This window comes from Nelusetta ayraudi, unplaced genomic scaffold, assembly GCF_046127955.1.
Source record: "Nelusetta ayraudi isolate G7.1 ecotype Tasmania unplaced genomic scaffold, CSIRO-AGI_Nayr_v1 ptg000048l, whole genome shotgun sequence".
In the NCBI taxonomy this organism is placed as follows: Eukaryota; Metazoa; Chordata; class Actinopteri; order Tetraodontiformes; family Monacanthidae; genus Nelusetta; species Nelusetta ayraudi.
The window spans coordinates 4,662,501-4,679,566 of record NW_027466098.1 but is presented as its reverse complement, the minus strand read 5'-3'; the positions used below and the strand labels follow the sequence as shown (position 1 = coordinate 4,679,566).

Genomic DNA, 17,066 nt, shown 5'->3' with positions numbered 1-17,066 from the left:
ACTAGCATGGAGAAGACTTTAGCAGCAGTTTTGGTATAAATATATACTTTCAGATTGAGACATATGGCATATCTGGGATGTCAAGTTATCACTAGAATACAGGAATGACAAACTGCTTGCTCAAGAAAATGGAAACTTTTTTATGCTATTGCAATATCACCAATACTCAGATGGGGCTTCATAATTTTCATTTCCATCAAGGGTTTACCGTGGCGTTGACTGGAGCGATGGTTGTTGAACTCTTCTCAAGGCAAAGTGCCATTTGCAAAACTTATTTTCTAAAACCCTTTTCACAAACAACGTCTGGTGTCCACGTCTGATTGCTTAGGGTGGCCTTCATTTCAAGCCATCAAGAGGCCATTGCATAGGTGAAAGTTTGCCTTTGTGTTTGTGGCTGATGTTGAACGTCACAACCTTCTTGGGACCCACCAACGGATTTTCTAGAAGTGGCGAGGTGCAGTGCTGAACTGTGACTGGATAAAGAAAAGATTGTCATTAAAGCTGCAACTCAAGGAAGATTGAAGTTTAGCGCAGGTCCTTTCAGCATGCCGCGCAGGCAGCGATTGGGGGTGTGGGGGGTTGAGGGGCGAGGCAAAAGGGACAGAGGGATGGCTTAAGGCGTGGAGGAGATAGGAATCGATCGTGGAAGTGTGTTCCTCCCCACCAACACCGAGGTTAAAGGCGAAGCCTGAGCAGAAGAATGTCCTACTGAGTAATTACAAGAGCGCCTCTCTTAACACACACAGCTGACCCTGCGTTCATGCCAACCCGTGTTAATAATCAGTGCTCATAATGAACAGAATCCATAGGTCTGCTGGGTTAAGGTCCTCAACAACCTTGCTCCAAGCAACAACAGACAAGGAGCAGCATGAATAGACGCCATGCGTTTCTGGAGGTGGAGCTGTGCTGCGCTACTGCCCCCCTGTGGATATACCAGACACACTCAACTTCCAGAGCACTCACTCTTCAACTATGCTCGAAAGATTTTGGATCAAACATGCAATATCACGATGACACAGATTTTTGGGGGGGGATTTTAAATCATGGTTGCTTCTTATTGTGGCAGTCTGTGGCATATAGTTGATGTCCTTCAGTTTTTAGTTTAATCAATCTACCAACTTCAATTTATTAAGCGCTAAATCACACGTATGGTTGCACCATCCGTATATTTCCTATTTTATCAGACTGGAACAAGATAAACAAGTCTGCTTTATTCTGGTTATCAACACATATTTCTTTTTTAGTTTTTCTCAGTTTGGAAACCATTGTACATTTTCATTTTTCATTTATTTTATTTATTTTCAGAAGCCAGTGTGCCTTTACTTGTTGATATATTTTGCCACTTACGTGACTGTAAACATGCCACCCACCTAGATATAAAAAATATTAAATATGATAATAAACCATAACTCAAAAAAAGTAGAAACTAAAGTGTTCTATTTCAATGTTTTGGTTTGTTATATTTATTTGAGCAGGGTTTTTTATTTTGTTTTTTACTACATGAACAGATTATCAACCTGATAATCCAGAGCTTTTCATACTATGTAACATGTCCATTTTTTATTGTTAAAATCTGATTAAAAAAAACACTTCTTTAACATTAAAACTAGTGCATCTACATTAGTTCTTATAGATAGATATTGAGTAAAAGGCCATGTAAAAAATAAGACAGGGGTGAAATACATATGTAAAAACAAAAATAGTAGAACATTCTTTTTATTTTATTTTTTTGGTATTCAAATATTTCAACTGTAATTTAAGTCCGTTGATTCGATAAATTATACAAAAGTGGATCAAATACTTGATCTTGTTTTGAACTGTCAACTGAACAAAAACTAAATCAAATGAAAATTAATACAAATATCTACAACTAAAATCAACAAACAACCAACCTATCAATAAATACTCAATAAATATCAAGATTGGTTACATGACGCATTGAGACTTATTTTTTAGCAGAAATATTAAGCAGCCACTTAGTTGTATTCTGCTTTCTGTTAGAAAGTCTAGCTATGAACAATTTCTTTTAGGGAATCTTTAATTTCACAATTAAGTTTTTAGAATAGAATAGAATACTTTATTGTCTGTCCCAGCTGGGGACATAAATTCTTATTCGACAGGGGTTAACAAACACATTTACATATTCCCATCATGACACATTTTATACGATAAAGATGGTACTTGACGTATCGGAAACAAATGACTTCCTTCCCCGAGTTCTCCGAAAAGCACACAGACAGTTCAAACAGTTCAAACAGTGCCTGGAGTTTTTCTCAGTCTCTTACAGTTAAGTCTGTGAACCTCTCACTCACTTCCCACAGCTTCTTTGCAAGGGCGTCGTCTCGTCCTTTGGGTCCCACTTGTTGCAGTGCGCAGTTAGAGAAGTAGCGCCCGCTGAGCGGCTCCAGGCCCTCTTGTAGGGCACAGTACAGGGTGGTCTGGGACCCCGCATCAGGGTCCAGCAGAAACAGCTTGGCAAAAGGCATCATGATGAGCTGCAGCCAAAGACTTAGACTGCGACACAGCTCTGTGTAGATAACCCCTGGGATGGACAATAAAAGTGTTTGGGTGAAGACCGCTTGACTCGAAGGAGGGTTTTGCCGTGTACTGATGACGCAACCCGTGTTAAGATTCTCATCTGGCATCAGTGATTAGATGTGGCCAACCTCATGCAACACATATAAAGACACTGAAGCACGGGGCAGAAAAAAAAAACCTCTTCAGCCTTACATGCTATGCTATCCTTACTGCACCAGAGGTTCTTCTCACTTGTTAGATGTCCAATGTGTCGATCGATAACCATCAAGCAGGATGTAGAGTTTTGTTTTTTATTTTTTTATTTTTTACCTGATCATTAAATTCTATAAACTTGAAGGAAAAGTGTGTTTTGTTTTGGTTTTTTTCAGTTTTTGTTCTTTTTATTACTCAATTTGTCACAAGGCACGCATGACTCAGGCATGTTTTAACTGGGCACAAGCAAATAAACTCTTTTGTAGAGATTTGTATTGCTAGCAGGTGTGGTTGGTATGCGACTTTTACACACAAACAGCAGGAAACAACAAATCACATTTCAAAAAGAAAAAAAAGAAATGGAGATGGGGTCATCAGACCAAAATTCTCTTCTTTGTCAATTGACATTTACTCTCATACGTCAGCTGTTTGGAGATATAGTCCACGTTCACTATGTCAGCAATTATTCAACTGTCGTTTCCATCAGCTGAGATGCTCATGAGCAAAAAAAAGTTTATTTGAATGAATTAATAATTTTTTTTTTTTTTTGATCAAACTATAAATGCAAATCTTGAAAATGCACAATGAAAGAAATTAAAGTAAGAAACATATGGATGCATGTAGAAATGCATAAGAGAGGATAGAAAAGTAAATAGTAAATCATAAATGCAAATTTAACTTAAAAATGTACTGCAGTTGCAACATGGCAATTGGTAGGACATAATGTTAGTTTGAAGAAGGTTTTGCCTCAATTATTGTGTAATTGTGTTAATGCTTCAAAAGATGATTGTACAGGTGAGATGTTCTTCCTGCTGTGGCATCACTGCCTGACGCACCTCCGCCGGTGCCGTTGGGTCAGCTGCAGGGTCGTCAGCTGGAGATCGCCGTTCACTGATGTTTCGCCCCCTATACCAGTACACGTCCCAGCGGGGGGGGCCGGTGGGTTGTTGGGGACGTCTCCCCGCCACCCCCTGCAGCTGCCTTTACAGTGGTGTTGATCCCCAACCGCTATCCCTCCTCCAGAGCCATAGCCAATAGCGTGATCTTTCTGCCTCTTCTCCGAGCTCCTTCACGGCTCTTCGCAGATTTGCTCCTGCCACGCCTACATCCCGGAGCAGCTGGACTGCTGATCTGCCGACGAAGCCCCGGCACCCAACTTCCACACGGTGAATCCTGGCTTTCCACCCAGCCTCTTGGCACTACACTGCCAGCTCGGTGTACTTGAGGTACTTCCTCTCATGCGCTACGGTCATGCCCTCTTCCCAGGGGATGGTTAGCTCGATTAGGAGGACCCTTTTTTCCACCGACGACCACATGACGATGTCTGGCCAGAGAGTAGTTGTTAGGATCTCTCGTGGGAAGACCAACTGCTTTTTGAGGTCTACCATCATCTGCCATTCTTTCCCCGGTGTGAGGGTGCTGCTCCTCTTCTGGGTAGGAGGCTGGGGTGTGCTCCCGGGCTTCAAGAACCCGGTCACGGCTGGCTTTGTCACTGCAGGGGCACGGTTTGCTGCTACCCTCCCACTCTCCAGGACCTCAGCCAGCTTGGACAAGACTTGGTCATGGTGCCACCTAAAGCGTCCCTGGGTCAGCGCCACCTTACAACCTGACAGCATATGCTGGAGGTTTGCCTTGGCGCTGCCACACAGAGGACAGCTGACTTCCTCTCCAAACCATTGGGAGAGGTTCCAGGGGCATGGGAGAGTATCATAGGTCGCTTTCAACAGGAAGCTAAGCCTGGCTTGTGGCACCCTCCAGATGTCTGCCCAGGTGATGTGCCTGTCTACAGTGGCTTCCCATCGTGTCCACGCCCCTTGGTTGCCCTGGGATCGCCTTTACGTGGAGGTGTTCCTGGTCCAGCCTGGTGACTTCCTCTACCACCATGGTCTTTTGCTGCTTCTTGCTCGCTTTTGACCAGAACTGCTGCGGCTCTCCCCAGCCTAGGCCGGCACGACTGGTATGTACCGCCCCCATCACCTCTCTGTGTCGCAGCGTTGAGACGGCGTGGTCTACCTCAGCCTGCACATTCCATTTACGGCCTGTGCGGATGGTGACTTTTGCACTCCTTATGAGGGGGTCCGCTGAGTCTTTCAGCTCCAGTACAAGCCGTGCCTTCTCTTGCTTGTACCCTAGGGAGATGGGCTTGAGCGGGAGCCCCAGCCTGTTCCGGCCAAAGAGGCCTGCATCTGAAAAGCAGCAGCTGTCCATGCTGCTAACCGATGTTATGGGAATCTCGCTGATCTTTAGCGGCCTCATCATCTTCGCCAGCCCCTCTCCAGTTGTTGCTTGGTGTATTGTCTTCCCAGACTTCTTCATGGTTTCTCGTTTCTCGTTTTCTGGTACACCCTTCCTTATTGAGAGACTTCTTGATTTTCCCGCCTTGATCTTCATCCTTGCCCATGTGAGGAGTTCATCAAGGCGCTTGAGGAGCCTGATCGTACAAGGAGCCGTTTGCAGAATGCTTGTCACGTCGTCCATATCGCTCCTCAATGGCGGAAGCCTCTCGCCTGAAGGTAGCTTGATACCCCCGACTACCTGCCTGGCTCCTCTGAGGATCACTTCGAACGCAATCACGAACAGGATAGGAGAGATGGCACATCCCATGGCGATTCCGCGCTCCAGTCGTTGCCATTCTGTCGTGTAGTCCTTCAGAGTGAAGCACATGTGCAGGTTGCTGAAGTATTTGCCAATGCTCTGTATACAACCCGGGATGTGGAAGAAACTCAGCGCGAAGTCGACCAACTTGTGCGGCACTGACCCGTACGCATTGGCGAGATCCAACCACACCACGTGCAGGTCGGTCTTCCCTCTCTTTGCACGCTGGATCTGATCCCAGATGAAAGACGAGTGCTCGATACAACCGGGGGAGCCTGGGATTCCGGCCTTCTGACAGCTTGTGTCGACGTATCCATTCGAGGAGAGGAAGGTGGTCATTCTCCTTGACGGAATAGAGAAGAAAATCTTCCCCCCCACATTCAACAAGGCAATGCTTCTGAACAGGGTGATGGTTTGGGGCCAACCGCTTGCTGCCACTCGGCTGGAACATGCTGCTTCTTCCAAACTGTCTTCATGAGTTTCCACAGCACCTCCGTCACCCCAGGGCAGTTCTTGTACAGCTTGTAGGGAAGCCCATTAGGCCCGGGGGCAGACGCAGACCGCGCTTTCTTGACAACCTCTTCCAATTCTCGCAGCCTGGGTGGGGTGGAGTCGAACGGCAGAATTGGAGGGGGTGGCTGCGGCACATAGCCTGGAGAGCCCAGTGGCATGGCTCGGCTGTTGTCACTGTACTGGCTTTTCAGATGTTGCTCCAACTCCTCCTTGCTGATCTCCAGCCTCCCGCTCCTCTTCTCCTCCAGCAACTGTCGGGCATGCTTGTAGGGGTCACTGGAGAAGTTGGTTCTCTCCTTCTCTCTCCTCTTCCTCCTCCTTCTGATCCTATCCACTCTCCGCAGAATGGCAAGGTTTTGTTTGGTTTCGTCCCACAGCTCCTTCAGGTCGACTGAAAAACTTAAAGGAACAGTCAATGCTGTCCTGTTGCCTTAGAATGTCTACATTTGACCATTTATGAATTTAGTTGTCTATTAAGCATTTATTTATTCATTTAGGTATCCTTGTAAATAGATCAAAAAGGCCAGTATTGGTATATGAAATGAACTGAAAGAGTTATTATATAATATAAATTTACCTGAAGTTATAATCTTTGGATCTTTTGAGTGTATTATTGCTATTTATCTATTTATATTTTGTCTTTTAATGTTGCTGCGCTTGGTAAATTTTTTATATTTATTTATTCATTCATTCATTCATTCATTCATTTATGTACTGTGTGTTGGTGTTAGTGCAGTTGAATATGTTTAAAAACAGATGGCGCGGTAGTTAACTTTAAGTTTTGTTTTTTTTCGTAGAATATACAATGCCATGTACTTGAGTGGCATGCCTGAATTAATTAAAATAAAAAAACATTGTCTACAGTCGTTCTACTACTGCATCTGTGCTTGGATGGTTATGATTGTTAATTTTTTATTGGCTCTCAGATTTCATTTTCGCAAAAAACATCTCAGAATCACCTCAAAGAGTGTCACAAAAGGCACAAAAATGCTTTAATAACACCATGGTAATACACTGTGAACACAAGAAATGCCGGCCTACCTGGGTGGAGGCTGTAGCAGGTGACACCGGTGCCCTCCAGCCTGTTGGCCAGCTCTCTGGTGAACAGAACATTGCACAGCTTGCTACTGCAGTAGGCTTGAAAGTTGCTCCACGTGGACTGAGCGGACACCAAGTCCTTCTTGGAATCCAGCAGTGGGAAATCAACGTTGCCGAAGAGATGCAGGAGTGCAGCCACAGTGACCACACGGCTGGGCCTGCACTGCTGCAGCCGCTCCAGGAGGAGGTTAGTGAGCAGAAAATGACCCAAGTGGTTTACCCCAAATGCCACACCGAAGCCCTCCGCAGTGCGGCCGGGACCCATTACACCTGGAGCGGAGAAGTTTTACAGCGCAAAATTATACTTTTGACAATATGTGCCAGAACTACTGCTGTTTTAGGCCTGCATGCAGCAGCTGATGCTGATGTTTGCACAAGTATTTGCAGTGAATACAAGTTACACTTTTGTTGTCTTCTCAGAGTTCACTTACCTTGTCTGACATCTATCTGTTTCTGTGCTGTGGTGTTGATACTAGTAAAAAAAAATATAATTCTACCATTTTAATTTAAGTTCACTTGAGAACCTTTTGTGTTTGTCGCCATCACTGGAGGGGAAAAGGCAGCCAGCGCTCCTGGGACACATGCAGTTTCACCAAGAAATCACAGATGCAGCTGGATCATCACAGCTTACTGTTCCATCGTCAATAAGTTCCCACTTATTTCTGGGTGTCTCAGTCATTTGAGATCAATCGCTGCGCTTGCGACAGTTTTTTTTTAATTGCTGCTTTTCGCGATGGTAGTGGTTTCAACAGTTCAAGAAGGGATTTTCAAATTAAGAGAAGAATAAGAAGTAGTGCAGAATACCTTCCTTGGTGGAAAATATGGTTTCACTTACTGTCTCTATGCCAGATGGATACAGTATATGAAAAGTCCAGTGGATTTAAAATCACTCTAGTGAGTGTGTCAGTTAACAAAAAATGCCAGACTTCATGACAAAGCCATCAGTTAAACACGACATAATGTTGTAACATCGTTACCTGCATTGTTAATAAGTATGTCCAACCTGGGTTCACTCTTCAGAAAGTTTTCAGCAAACATGCGAACAGACTTGAGACTGGCCAGATCCAGCAGCATAAACACCACCTGACTGTTCCCACTCTCCTGGAGGACATTGATGCTTGGTTAGTGGGATCTTTAAAGACCTTTAAAGACACACTGAGATAAACAAATCTATTTCCATATCTTCACTGTGGAGACTCCTCTATTATCATTGGACCTACCTTGCGAATGTCAAAAGCAGCAGCCTCTGCTTTCTTCTTATTGCGGCAGGCCAGGATCACGCGGGCTCCTTTCTTGGCCAAACCCAGAGCTGTGGCCTTACCAATGCCAGTGTTGCTTCCTGTGCAAGGGAAATGGACCAGTAACAATCAGCTGTGATGGCCACAACTACCTGTAACAATACAATGAGCATAACCTGAATGACACAAACCAAGTAATTCTAGTTGGAAAATATATATAATGAAGTCACAGAGTCCATTTTCAGTTTTTTTTTGTTTTTTTTTCATTCAAAAGTGGTTTCAGTTAGCAAACTAAATCAATTTGTTTACAAAGCACGTGAAGTAAATCCCTTCATGGCGGGAAAAAATGAGACCCTTTGAAAATGACAAGAAATTACTAAAACATTAAGCTGTATGTCCCTTCTTTTGGGCAATCAGTAAAACACTTGTGTCAATATGTGTCAAAAGGGGGATATAAGAGGATTTTTAGTGACTTCAAAAACGTTTAGACATTAAACGTTTAGACATTAGTCTTGAAGAACTTCTCAAGACTAGTAAGAAGTTACATTATTTGTTTGAATGCGACTTCATTCAACAAATACAACAAGTATACAATACAGTACATAGTTGAGCGTGTTTGCTACAGTTTTTTTTTTTTTTTTTTTTTTAACCGGGAATTAAATGGAAACTTAAAACAAGACAGGAGTAAATTGTGCCGAGGTAAACCGCATGTAAAATTATGTTTTTTCGGTCACAGTACCTGTTTTAGCATTCTAGATGGGCAACTTAAATGAAATAATGTTAGCCAGCTACAGCATCGACAACACATTGTGTTTGTTGCTGGTGTTGACAGGTTGAGAGTCGTTACCTGTAACAATGACCGTCTTCCCCTTCAACTTCGCCGAGCTGGAGCATCTCGCCCCTCTAAACACAACGTAGTACACAACCACATAAAGGAAAACAACTGCTGCTATGACGCTCAACAGCGTTAACATCGCTGGACTGAAGTCACCACGCTATTTCAAACGTACAATAACAGCGTCGAGATAGAACAGTTACTGGTCTGTCAACGCCTTCAAATTAAGTGTATTTTTTACTTTAAAAGTAAAATAAATTAAATAGAATAATTCATAGACGTTGAACCAAGCCCCTTTGTATGTTATAGTAATAGTGGTAGTATTTTGTTTGTTTATTTGTTTGTTTTTTATTGATAATGTGTTTTACATGCGTTTATGTGAGGAATTTACGTTGAAGGACCACAAAAACTGTGAGCTTTTAAGAACTTCCGCTTTAGCTTCCGGGTTGATACGTTTCATTTTTGATTGGCTCATCCTGGCGCTTTTTCTCGTTTTAGCCAATCAAATATATTCATCAAAATGGTTGTCCAATGGCATGGGCAAACAGATCCTGGCCAATTGGAAAGAGGGAAGATTGCTCACGTTACTTTTCCGCCACAAAAATCGACTGTAGATGCGTTGAACAACCGGTAGATGTCGCCATTTATTTGGATACAGGAATATCAGTCCCCTCAGGAGAAGATCTACTCTGAACTGTCCTGTAACGCAACTGTGCTCTATATCAACGACGATCAGTTATAGGTCACAAAAGCAAACAAAAACACACACACACACACACACACACACACACACACACACACACACACACACACACACACACACAAAAACAGGTTTTTGCTTTTTGCTGCTAAGACTGTAAATGGAGTATGAGCTACTTGCAGATGGCCTAAAAACTTTGTTTCTGGAGCGGAGCAATTCTCATTGTGGTCATACATTATTTAATAAATGACAGTGTATGCATATCAATTACATGGAATAGGATACTTAATAGTAATAATTACTTCATTCATTAAAATATGAACTGTGTTTGTTGTATGAAAATAATTTCTTAGCATCAAATCAATAATTCATTTCTGAAATATCATATATTTTACATTATATTCATTATCTTGGGTGTTTGTTTCAATAATATATTTAGCTCATTCAAATCAAATGCCTTCATAGGAGACAATACAATTCAAGTGCAAGTCTGTCTATATTTTGTAAACAATAAAATGCTTGTGTCAATTCAAAAAAGTTGTTTCATTTTTGGTTAATATTCTTACAGGTGGGAATTATGCACAAAGTGGAAAGGTAAAGCACCAATTTAATCCGAAAATCATTGGATAATAAAAAACAAAAAAAGTAATAAAAACCTTTCAGCGCAACACTCTTTTACTTCCTACTAGTATTAGAAAGTGCAGTCTGTACAAAGGGGAGATATCTCTTGGCATGTGGGTGGGGATCTAAGAGTGCAAGTCATGGCCATTGTACTCGACCTGGCAGAGGTAGAAATGCTTGTTGTACTGTGCCAGCCATCTCTAATGTCTGTTATAAAGTAATGAAGTGTGGCAATCACATCCTGTGCTCTTGGGCGACACTGGCTGCAGGAGAAAGAAAGCTGGGGCAAAATATTTATTTCATAAGAAAAAAAAACTGAACATTACATTTGCGCAACTGATGACTATGTGAGAAAAACAAACGCTTCCCTACAGGATTTGACTCGGTTGGGTTTTTAAAGTAGGTGCACTTATTATTATACTCTAACCCCACAACCTGATAACAGCTTTGACTGGTCTTTGTTAGTGAGAAGAAGAGCAAAGTCTAAAGCACAACTGAAGCATTTCTGTTTGCATTACAGCGCTTCCATTTATTGTGTCAGTTACACGATGCTGACAAGGATCCATTAGTAATGGGTGTAGCAGAAATAATAAAACAAGTACTCCAATAGAAAAACACACACACACACACACACACACACAAACACACACACACAAACACTCCATTCTACAAATCATATTCCATTGAAAACCAAAAGATAAACAGGAGCTTTTTGTAGAGTCATAATGACTCAACATTCAAGTTCAGTGAATGGAGAAGAATCCGTTGGACACACCTTTTCCAAGTTAACTGTAACTAGATAACTTACTAGATTAAGAACATTTTCCCATATACATTTTGAAAGAAGCCCTTAAAAATAGCACAACTCTTATTAAAGCAGCATTGTGCGCAAGGTTCGCCTCGGGGCAGCTGGCAAAATTAAGTAGGATAAGCTTTTGAGTGCTGCTTTACAACTGATAGACAGGGAAATATCAACAGAACAATGTGGTTATCATCCTGGAGGTGCATTCGAGGCAATTTTCACACGATAGCCCACAGTTTTGTCTCTGCAAACTGAACAAACAGACTGAAAGACGCACGCTGACAAAATTACATCATTCATTTTTACTTCTTGACTAGACTTGAAATATCAGTGCAGTTCCGGTTTTTATCCGAGCTGATTGAACCCACTGTGCTGCATGACGGTCTTGTGACCTATGTATCTCCAGCTGACTCCTTCCCTAGAGCTACAGCAAATGTTTGTGTACATGTTTACTGAGCTTTTGTCTATAGGAAATATATCAACATTATTCATGTACATTTGTTTAACACTTGAAATACAATGTAATACTCTGTGACGCAAAAGAAGACAGTGTCAAATAAAGGGATTAGCTATGCAAATTTCACTTGACACCAAAAGATAACACGATACTTGAAGCGCAGGTATTTTTTTTAGCATTCTTGTGTACTTTTGTGAAACACTGAAAACACTGTGTAAACGTACACTGTTCACACAAAAACAGTTCATAAATGCAATGTCATCATATGTGCTCATCTTGGTTTGACGAATCGCAGTATGACTAATAGCTTTCAAAGTGCTGCATGTGGCAAAATGCCTTCAAAGATTTTTCACCAAGAGCCAATGACCCATCGGATCCGAGACCACGGCACTGCTGGTTAAACACAACCATGGGTAACTAGGATCATGGGTCGAAGTTCAACTGGAAGCTTAAAGTGTCGGCAACAGCGGCGGGGGGTGGGGGGTGGGGGGCATCGGAATAAGAATTAAGATCCTGTTACTGTCTGTTGCATAAGCTCTCTTTACAAAGGTTCTTTGTTGGTATAAAAGGGGGAGATGGCAGCGCTACACAGGGTTCTTTCACACACACAGATTATCGATCTACGTTATTGCGTATTCAAGTCAACCCAAGAAGAAGGATGTTAATAGTTCGCCTGTTGCGCTTTTTTAAAACCAAAGCGGGTATCACAAAAAGATTCGTAATGTGCTGTTAAAGTTTTAACTTGATATGTGAAATATTATTTGGTAATAAACGATAAGCAAGTTGCATGTGCTATTTTATTGTCTTGTCCCCAAAGTGTTGAGTTGTAAGTCCAAATTCCTTAAGTGTCTTTTGCAAACTGCAGGAATGACTTGCCATTTGATTTTACTTGCAGAAATGATAATAATTTATTTACCTTTGACTTGAAATTTAAAGGGTTGAAAAAAGGACATTAAAGGTTTTTTTTCCCCTAATAATTGGATAACTTATAACTGACTATTAACCCTGTTTTGCCATTACTACTTTATTCTGCTTTTCATTAAGGAATAAAAAAAAACACTGATGAAGAGCACAAAGCAAGGGTAAAGCACTGCAAGGCTAAAGTTGAACCAGCTTTGTTCCCCTTGAAGGGAACACCCAGGTCGAACAAAAGCAACAAATATGAGTCCCACCCTGAGTGAAAGGGACTGTGGAAAAGGCAGTTTGCTGCAGCGCTGAGATCCCTTCAAACAGTAACGCGGCTTCTCTTCCCACAAGTGCTTTTCTTTCTCAGTGAGTGAGCATGCAGAAAATGAGCCGCGGCTTACTTACTAAACTTGACATCCAACCAGGTATTAAGAGTTTCGAATGGTTGACAAACACTGCTGACCCGACACTCGTCATCTCGTCTAGGTTATTTATTTTGAAGTAGTTCGCAATCATTGCAGTACTCTGTATTTCTTACCACTTTGATGATTTCGTGAAAGAGGACTTGAATTAGTTGGTATGAGAGCGGAAGATGGACAGGTAGAGGACCGGGTTGGTTGGAGTCAGGTGAGTCATAATATACTAGTGATCCTCTCACAATTTCACCACTCACTCTAACCGTTCACCAAAGACATTAGAGCTCCTGAGTCTGACTGGAACTCCGAGCAGCAGTGCCTTGGATGCTGCCAAGACTGCAACAGCCTGGGCCTGTTAATCCTGCCTTTTGTTATGAGGGAGACACAAAATATGCTTGTTAAAAACACGAGGGGAAAAAAACATTCACTGTTTCAATTTTTAAGCTCAAGCAGTTTTTCTATTTTTTTCAATGGCAATTATACCTCCTGTGATGGCCAGGCCTGTGGCTACACAGCAAGGACAGTAACCCTCTCCATCCACACTTTATTGATGGTGGTTGATTTAGTTCATTTATAGTCTATTTAGTTAATTAATCATTTGAGTTACTTGAAGCACAAATAGGTTCACGCACAGTTTGAGTTAGTGGACACACATTTTATTTTTTTGACAATACACACAATATCTATTTGGAGTGCACACATTTGGTTAACTTCTGTAGGATTTGATTTGATTGATTGATTTTGAACATGTAAAGAAGGAAAGAGAATAAAAGGAAACAAAACCAAAACACAAAGAAAAAAAAAACATCAAGGTAAGAATAAATAAGCAAACACAAATGAAATACACAAGAGAATAATATTGCTCATGTTCGAAAAGGGGTAGGAAGAAGTATAAACTTATATATACCTACCCCTAGACTCAAATAAAAATACAAACTTATGAACTAAATTAAATACATGGTCAAAGAAACTAGCAGGCAGCAGGAAGAGAGAAAAAAAAAAGAAAAACAGAAAACAGAAAACAACTCTCGAAGGTCTCAATAATTATAATATAGTGCAAGAATTCTTCCATATCAACACTGGAACAGTAATATAAGTATATATACATATACATGTATAATAATGTAAATTATTATTATTATTATTATTATTATTATTATTATTATTATTATTATTATGACAATTATAACAATAATAATAATAATAATAATAATAATAATAATAATAATAATAATAATAATAATGATAATAATAATAGGCGACACGGTGGCACAGTGGTTAGCGCTGCCGCCTCACAGCAAGAAGGTTGTGGGTTCGATTCCGGGGCCCGGACCTGGGACCTTTCTGTGTGGAGTTTGCATGTTCTCCCTGTGTCTGCGTGGGTTCTCTCCGGGTTCTCCGGCTTCCTCCCACACTCCAAAAACATGAGGTCAATTGAACACTCTAAATTGTCCATAGGTGTGCATGTGAGTGTGAATGGTTGTTTGTCTCTATGTGGCCCTGCGATGAACTGGTGACTTGTCCAGGGTGTCCCCTGCCTTCGCCCTAAGACAGCTGGGATAGGCTCCAGCAGACCCCCGTGACCCTGACCTCGGGACTAAGCGGGTATGGAAAATGGATGGATAATAATAATAATAATAATAATAATAATAATAACAATAATTAATCAGTTTACAATATTATTGTACCTACAGAATATGATATTTTTATATTTAATATTAAATAGTCGGCGACACAGTGGAGCAGTGGTTAGCGCTGCCGCCTCACAGCAAGAAGGTCGTGGGTTTGATTCCGGGGCCCGGGCCTGGGACCTTTCTGTGTGGAGTTTGCATGTTCTCCCTGTGTCTGCGTGGGTTCTCTCCGGGTTCTCCGGCTTCCTCCCACAGTCCAAAAACATGCATGTGAGGTCAATTGAACACTCTAAATTGTCCGTAGGTGTGCATGTGAGTGTGAATGGTTGTTTGTCTCTATGTGGCCCTGCGATGAACCGGCGACTTGTCCAGGGTGTCACCCTGCCTTCGCCCTAAGACAGCTGGGATAGGCTCCAGCAGACCCCCGTGACCCTGAATAGGAATAAGCGGGTATAGAAGATGAATGAATGAATATGTTCCAAATACCTTTAATATTGTTTTAGTTAAGTTCTAATATTTTAGTATAATACTCTTTTTTTTTGTTTACAAGTCCTCATAATAGTGGTTAGCTTGTTTTTATATTTGTTATATTTAATTTCAGCTTCAACAGTTCTTTGTGTTAAGAAATATCTATATAGTGTATACTTTTTTTTACAAGCATTTTGTAAGCTTTTTGAGATCCAAGGATTATTCTTATATTTATGCTTATTGTTGACTCTCCTAACCGGACAGTTTTTTTTTTATCATAAAATAGTTAGAATATTTTATTATAATAGAATATTCTTAGAAATGTATCACATGCTACATCAACATCGTTTTCATTATATACCGAATCCCAATTACTGTATATACAATCAAATCATTCATTAGGGTATTCATAGAGTCCTCAGTCCTGACCCTTCTATATTGTAAGCAATTGTCATGAAGGTTTTTATAAACATTACAATCATATATTATAAACACAGGTAAGTGATCAGTGATATCATTTATAAATAGTCCACTCATTTTATTGTTATCCAAGACATTGGTAAAGATGTTGTCTGTTAGTGTAGCACAGTGTGTTTGCTAATAATGAATTTTTGTGTTTGCGTTACCGGTGGAGCGTGTGCTGCGGCTGCGAGTGTTTCATTTAGTGCGGTTTTTGCCCCTTTTTGTTGAGTCGTCTGATCAGCTACTGTATGTGCCTTCGTTGTGTTTGGCAAGGAGGTCTGTTTAGTCTTTTGTTACCCTTCTGTTGAGCTGCATGTAGTTTTAATTTTTGTTGACCTCTTTTTACGAGCCCGACCTTTCATTAAGTTTACTTTTGTTGGAACGTAAACAAAATAACGAAATCAATTTTATTTGATTAAATCCTGTGTTTCCTGTTTGCCTGCTGGCTCGGTCCCTCACACCCTCGCTCGACATCGCCGTTGCTGTTGTAAATGGTGGCAGATCAACACAAGGATTTATATTACAGCAACTTTTGGGAGTGGTTGGATGCACCCCTCCCTAGTCTAAACCAGCAAGACCAAAACATTGTTAAAAAAAAAAAAAAAGAATAGGATTAAATATGTTCATGTTGGGACTCATCTCTCAAACAAAGTTTCTAACATATAATTTTCATGTTTTTTGATTTTATAAAATGTTATTTTCTTTTTTTCACTTTGCTGCACATACAATACAAAGTATAACATTCACAAAAGAGTTGGTACATACAGTACTAGTGACCTTGTATTTTACATTAATTTACTGCTGTCTTAGAAAGGAATATGTCTGGTGGGTCGCAATGATTTTCCTGAAGATTAAACGGGCATCAAAATGAACAAATGAGGGTTTGATTAAATCTCTTCAGGCCAGACCAGACAGCCTCTCGCTGAGCTCCCACAGCTTCTTGGAGGCGACGTCGTCCTTGGCCTTGGCAAAGAGACTTCTTGGAGTGCAGTTGGAGAAGTAGCGTCCATTCAGTGGTTCGAGGCCCTCCTGGAGGGCACAGTGCAGAGTTGTCTGGGCTCCCTGGACGGTGTTCTTGAAGAAAAAACTAGTCATGGGTGTCAGGACGAGTTGCAGTAAGGAACTTGTGTTCCTGGCAAACTCAGAATTGATAGCGCCTGCAAAGGTGAAAATGAAATCATTAGTTGCAGTCTTGCATGTGCCAAAAACTGTGGAGTGATTGGCAAACCCACCAATAACTTGTATCCATCTATAGTTAATAAATTTAGTGAGTTTGAATTCAACAGTCAAGGGTTGTCATGCTTTGTGACCCTGCCAATATCACAGGAATCACATTGCAATAATGGTAACGTGGTAAGATTTTAATACCACTGGTAATGTGGGTGCAATTTTAGATATTTAGATATACCATAGAGTAGAGACGGCATAGTAAAATACATCCTGTATTAAATATGAATTATCTTTGACTGTGGTTACTGACCTGGATGCAGGCTGTAGCAGGTGACCGTGGTGCCCTGCAGTCTCTTGGCCAGCTCATGGGTGAAGAGGACGTTACACAACTTGCTGTGAGAGTACGTCTGGAAGACCTCAAAGA

General features: G+C 41.2%; 2 protein-coding genes across 2 annotated transcripts in view; both read right to left on the bottom strand.

Annotated features, from left to right (window-relative positions):
• Positions 1–2,063: 2,063 nt before the first annotated feature.
• On the bottom strand, positions 2,064–9,195 carry LOC142895080 (dehydrogenase/reductase SDR family member 13-like). Its single transcript, XM_076035838.1, has 5 exons — positions 9,022–9,195; positions 8,157–8,275; positions 7,914–8,037; positions 6,880–7,206; positions 2,064–2,542 (listed from the first exon to the last, which is right to left on the bottom strand). The coding sequence occupies exons 1-5, from the start codon at positions 9,146–9,148 to the stop codon at positions 2,274–2,276; spliced, it is 966 nt and encodes a 321-aa protein (XP_075891953.1). The 5' UTR covers positions 9,149–9,195; the 3' UTR covers positions 2,064–2,273.
• A 6,869-nt stretch (positions 9,196–16,064) lies between these two features.
• LOC142895079 (dehydrogenase/reductase SDR family member 13-like) overlaps positions 16,065–17,066 on the bottom strand; it is a 3,710-nt gene continuing 2,708 nt past the window's right edge. Inside the window, exons 4-5 of the mRNA XM_076035837.1 lie at positions 16,953–17,066; positions 16,065–16,629 (exon numbers count right to left, since the gene is read on the bottom strand). The exon at positions 16,953–17,066 is cut by the window's right edge and continues 213 nt beyond it. Of these exons, the coding sequence (XP_075891952.1) occupies positions 16,370–16,629; positions 16,953–17,066 (374 nt within the window). The 3' untranslated portion in view covers positions 16,065–16,369. The remainder of the gene's footprint in view (positions 16,630–16,952) is intronic.

What these genes read in the sequence shown, in the direction of transcription:
- LOC142895080 (XM_076035838.1), bottom strand. Translation starts at nt 9,148, where the DNA reads ATGTTAACGCTGTTGAGCGTCATAGCAGCAGTTGTTTTCCTTTATGTG. An exon ending in CTGCTTTTGACATTCGCAAG is followed by an intron (nt 8,038 to 8,156) that starts GTAGGTCCAATG and finishes AATGTCCTCCAG; the next exon opens with GAGAGTGGGAACAGTCAGGT. An exon ending in CATACTTATTAACAATGCAG is followed by an intron (nt 7,207 to 7,913) that starts GTAACGATGTTA and finishes TCTCCGCTCCAG; the next exon opens with GTGTAATGGGTCCCGGCCGC.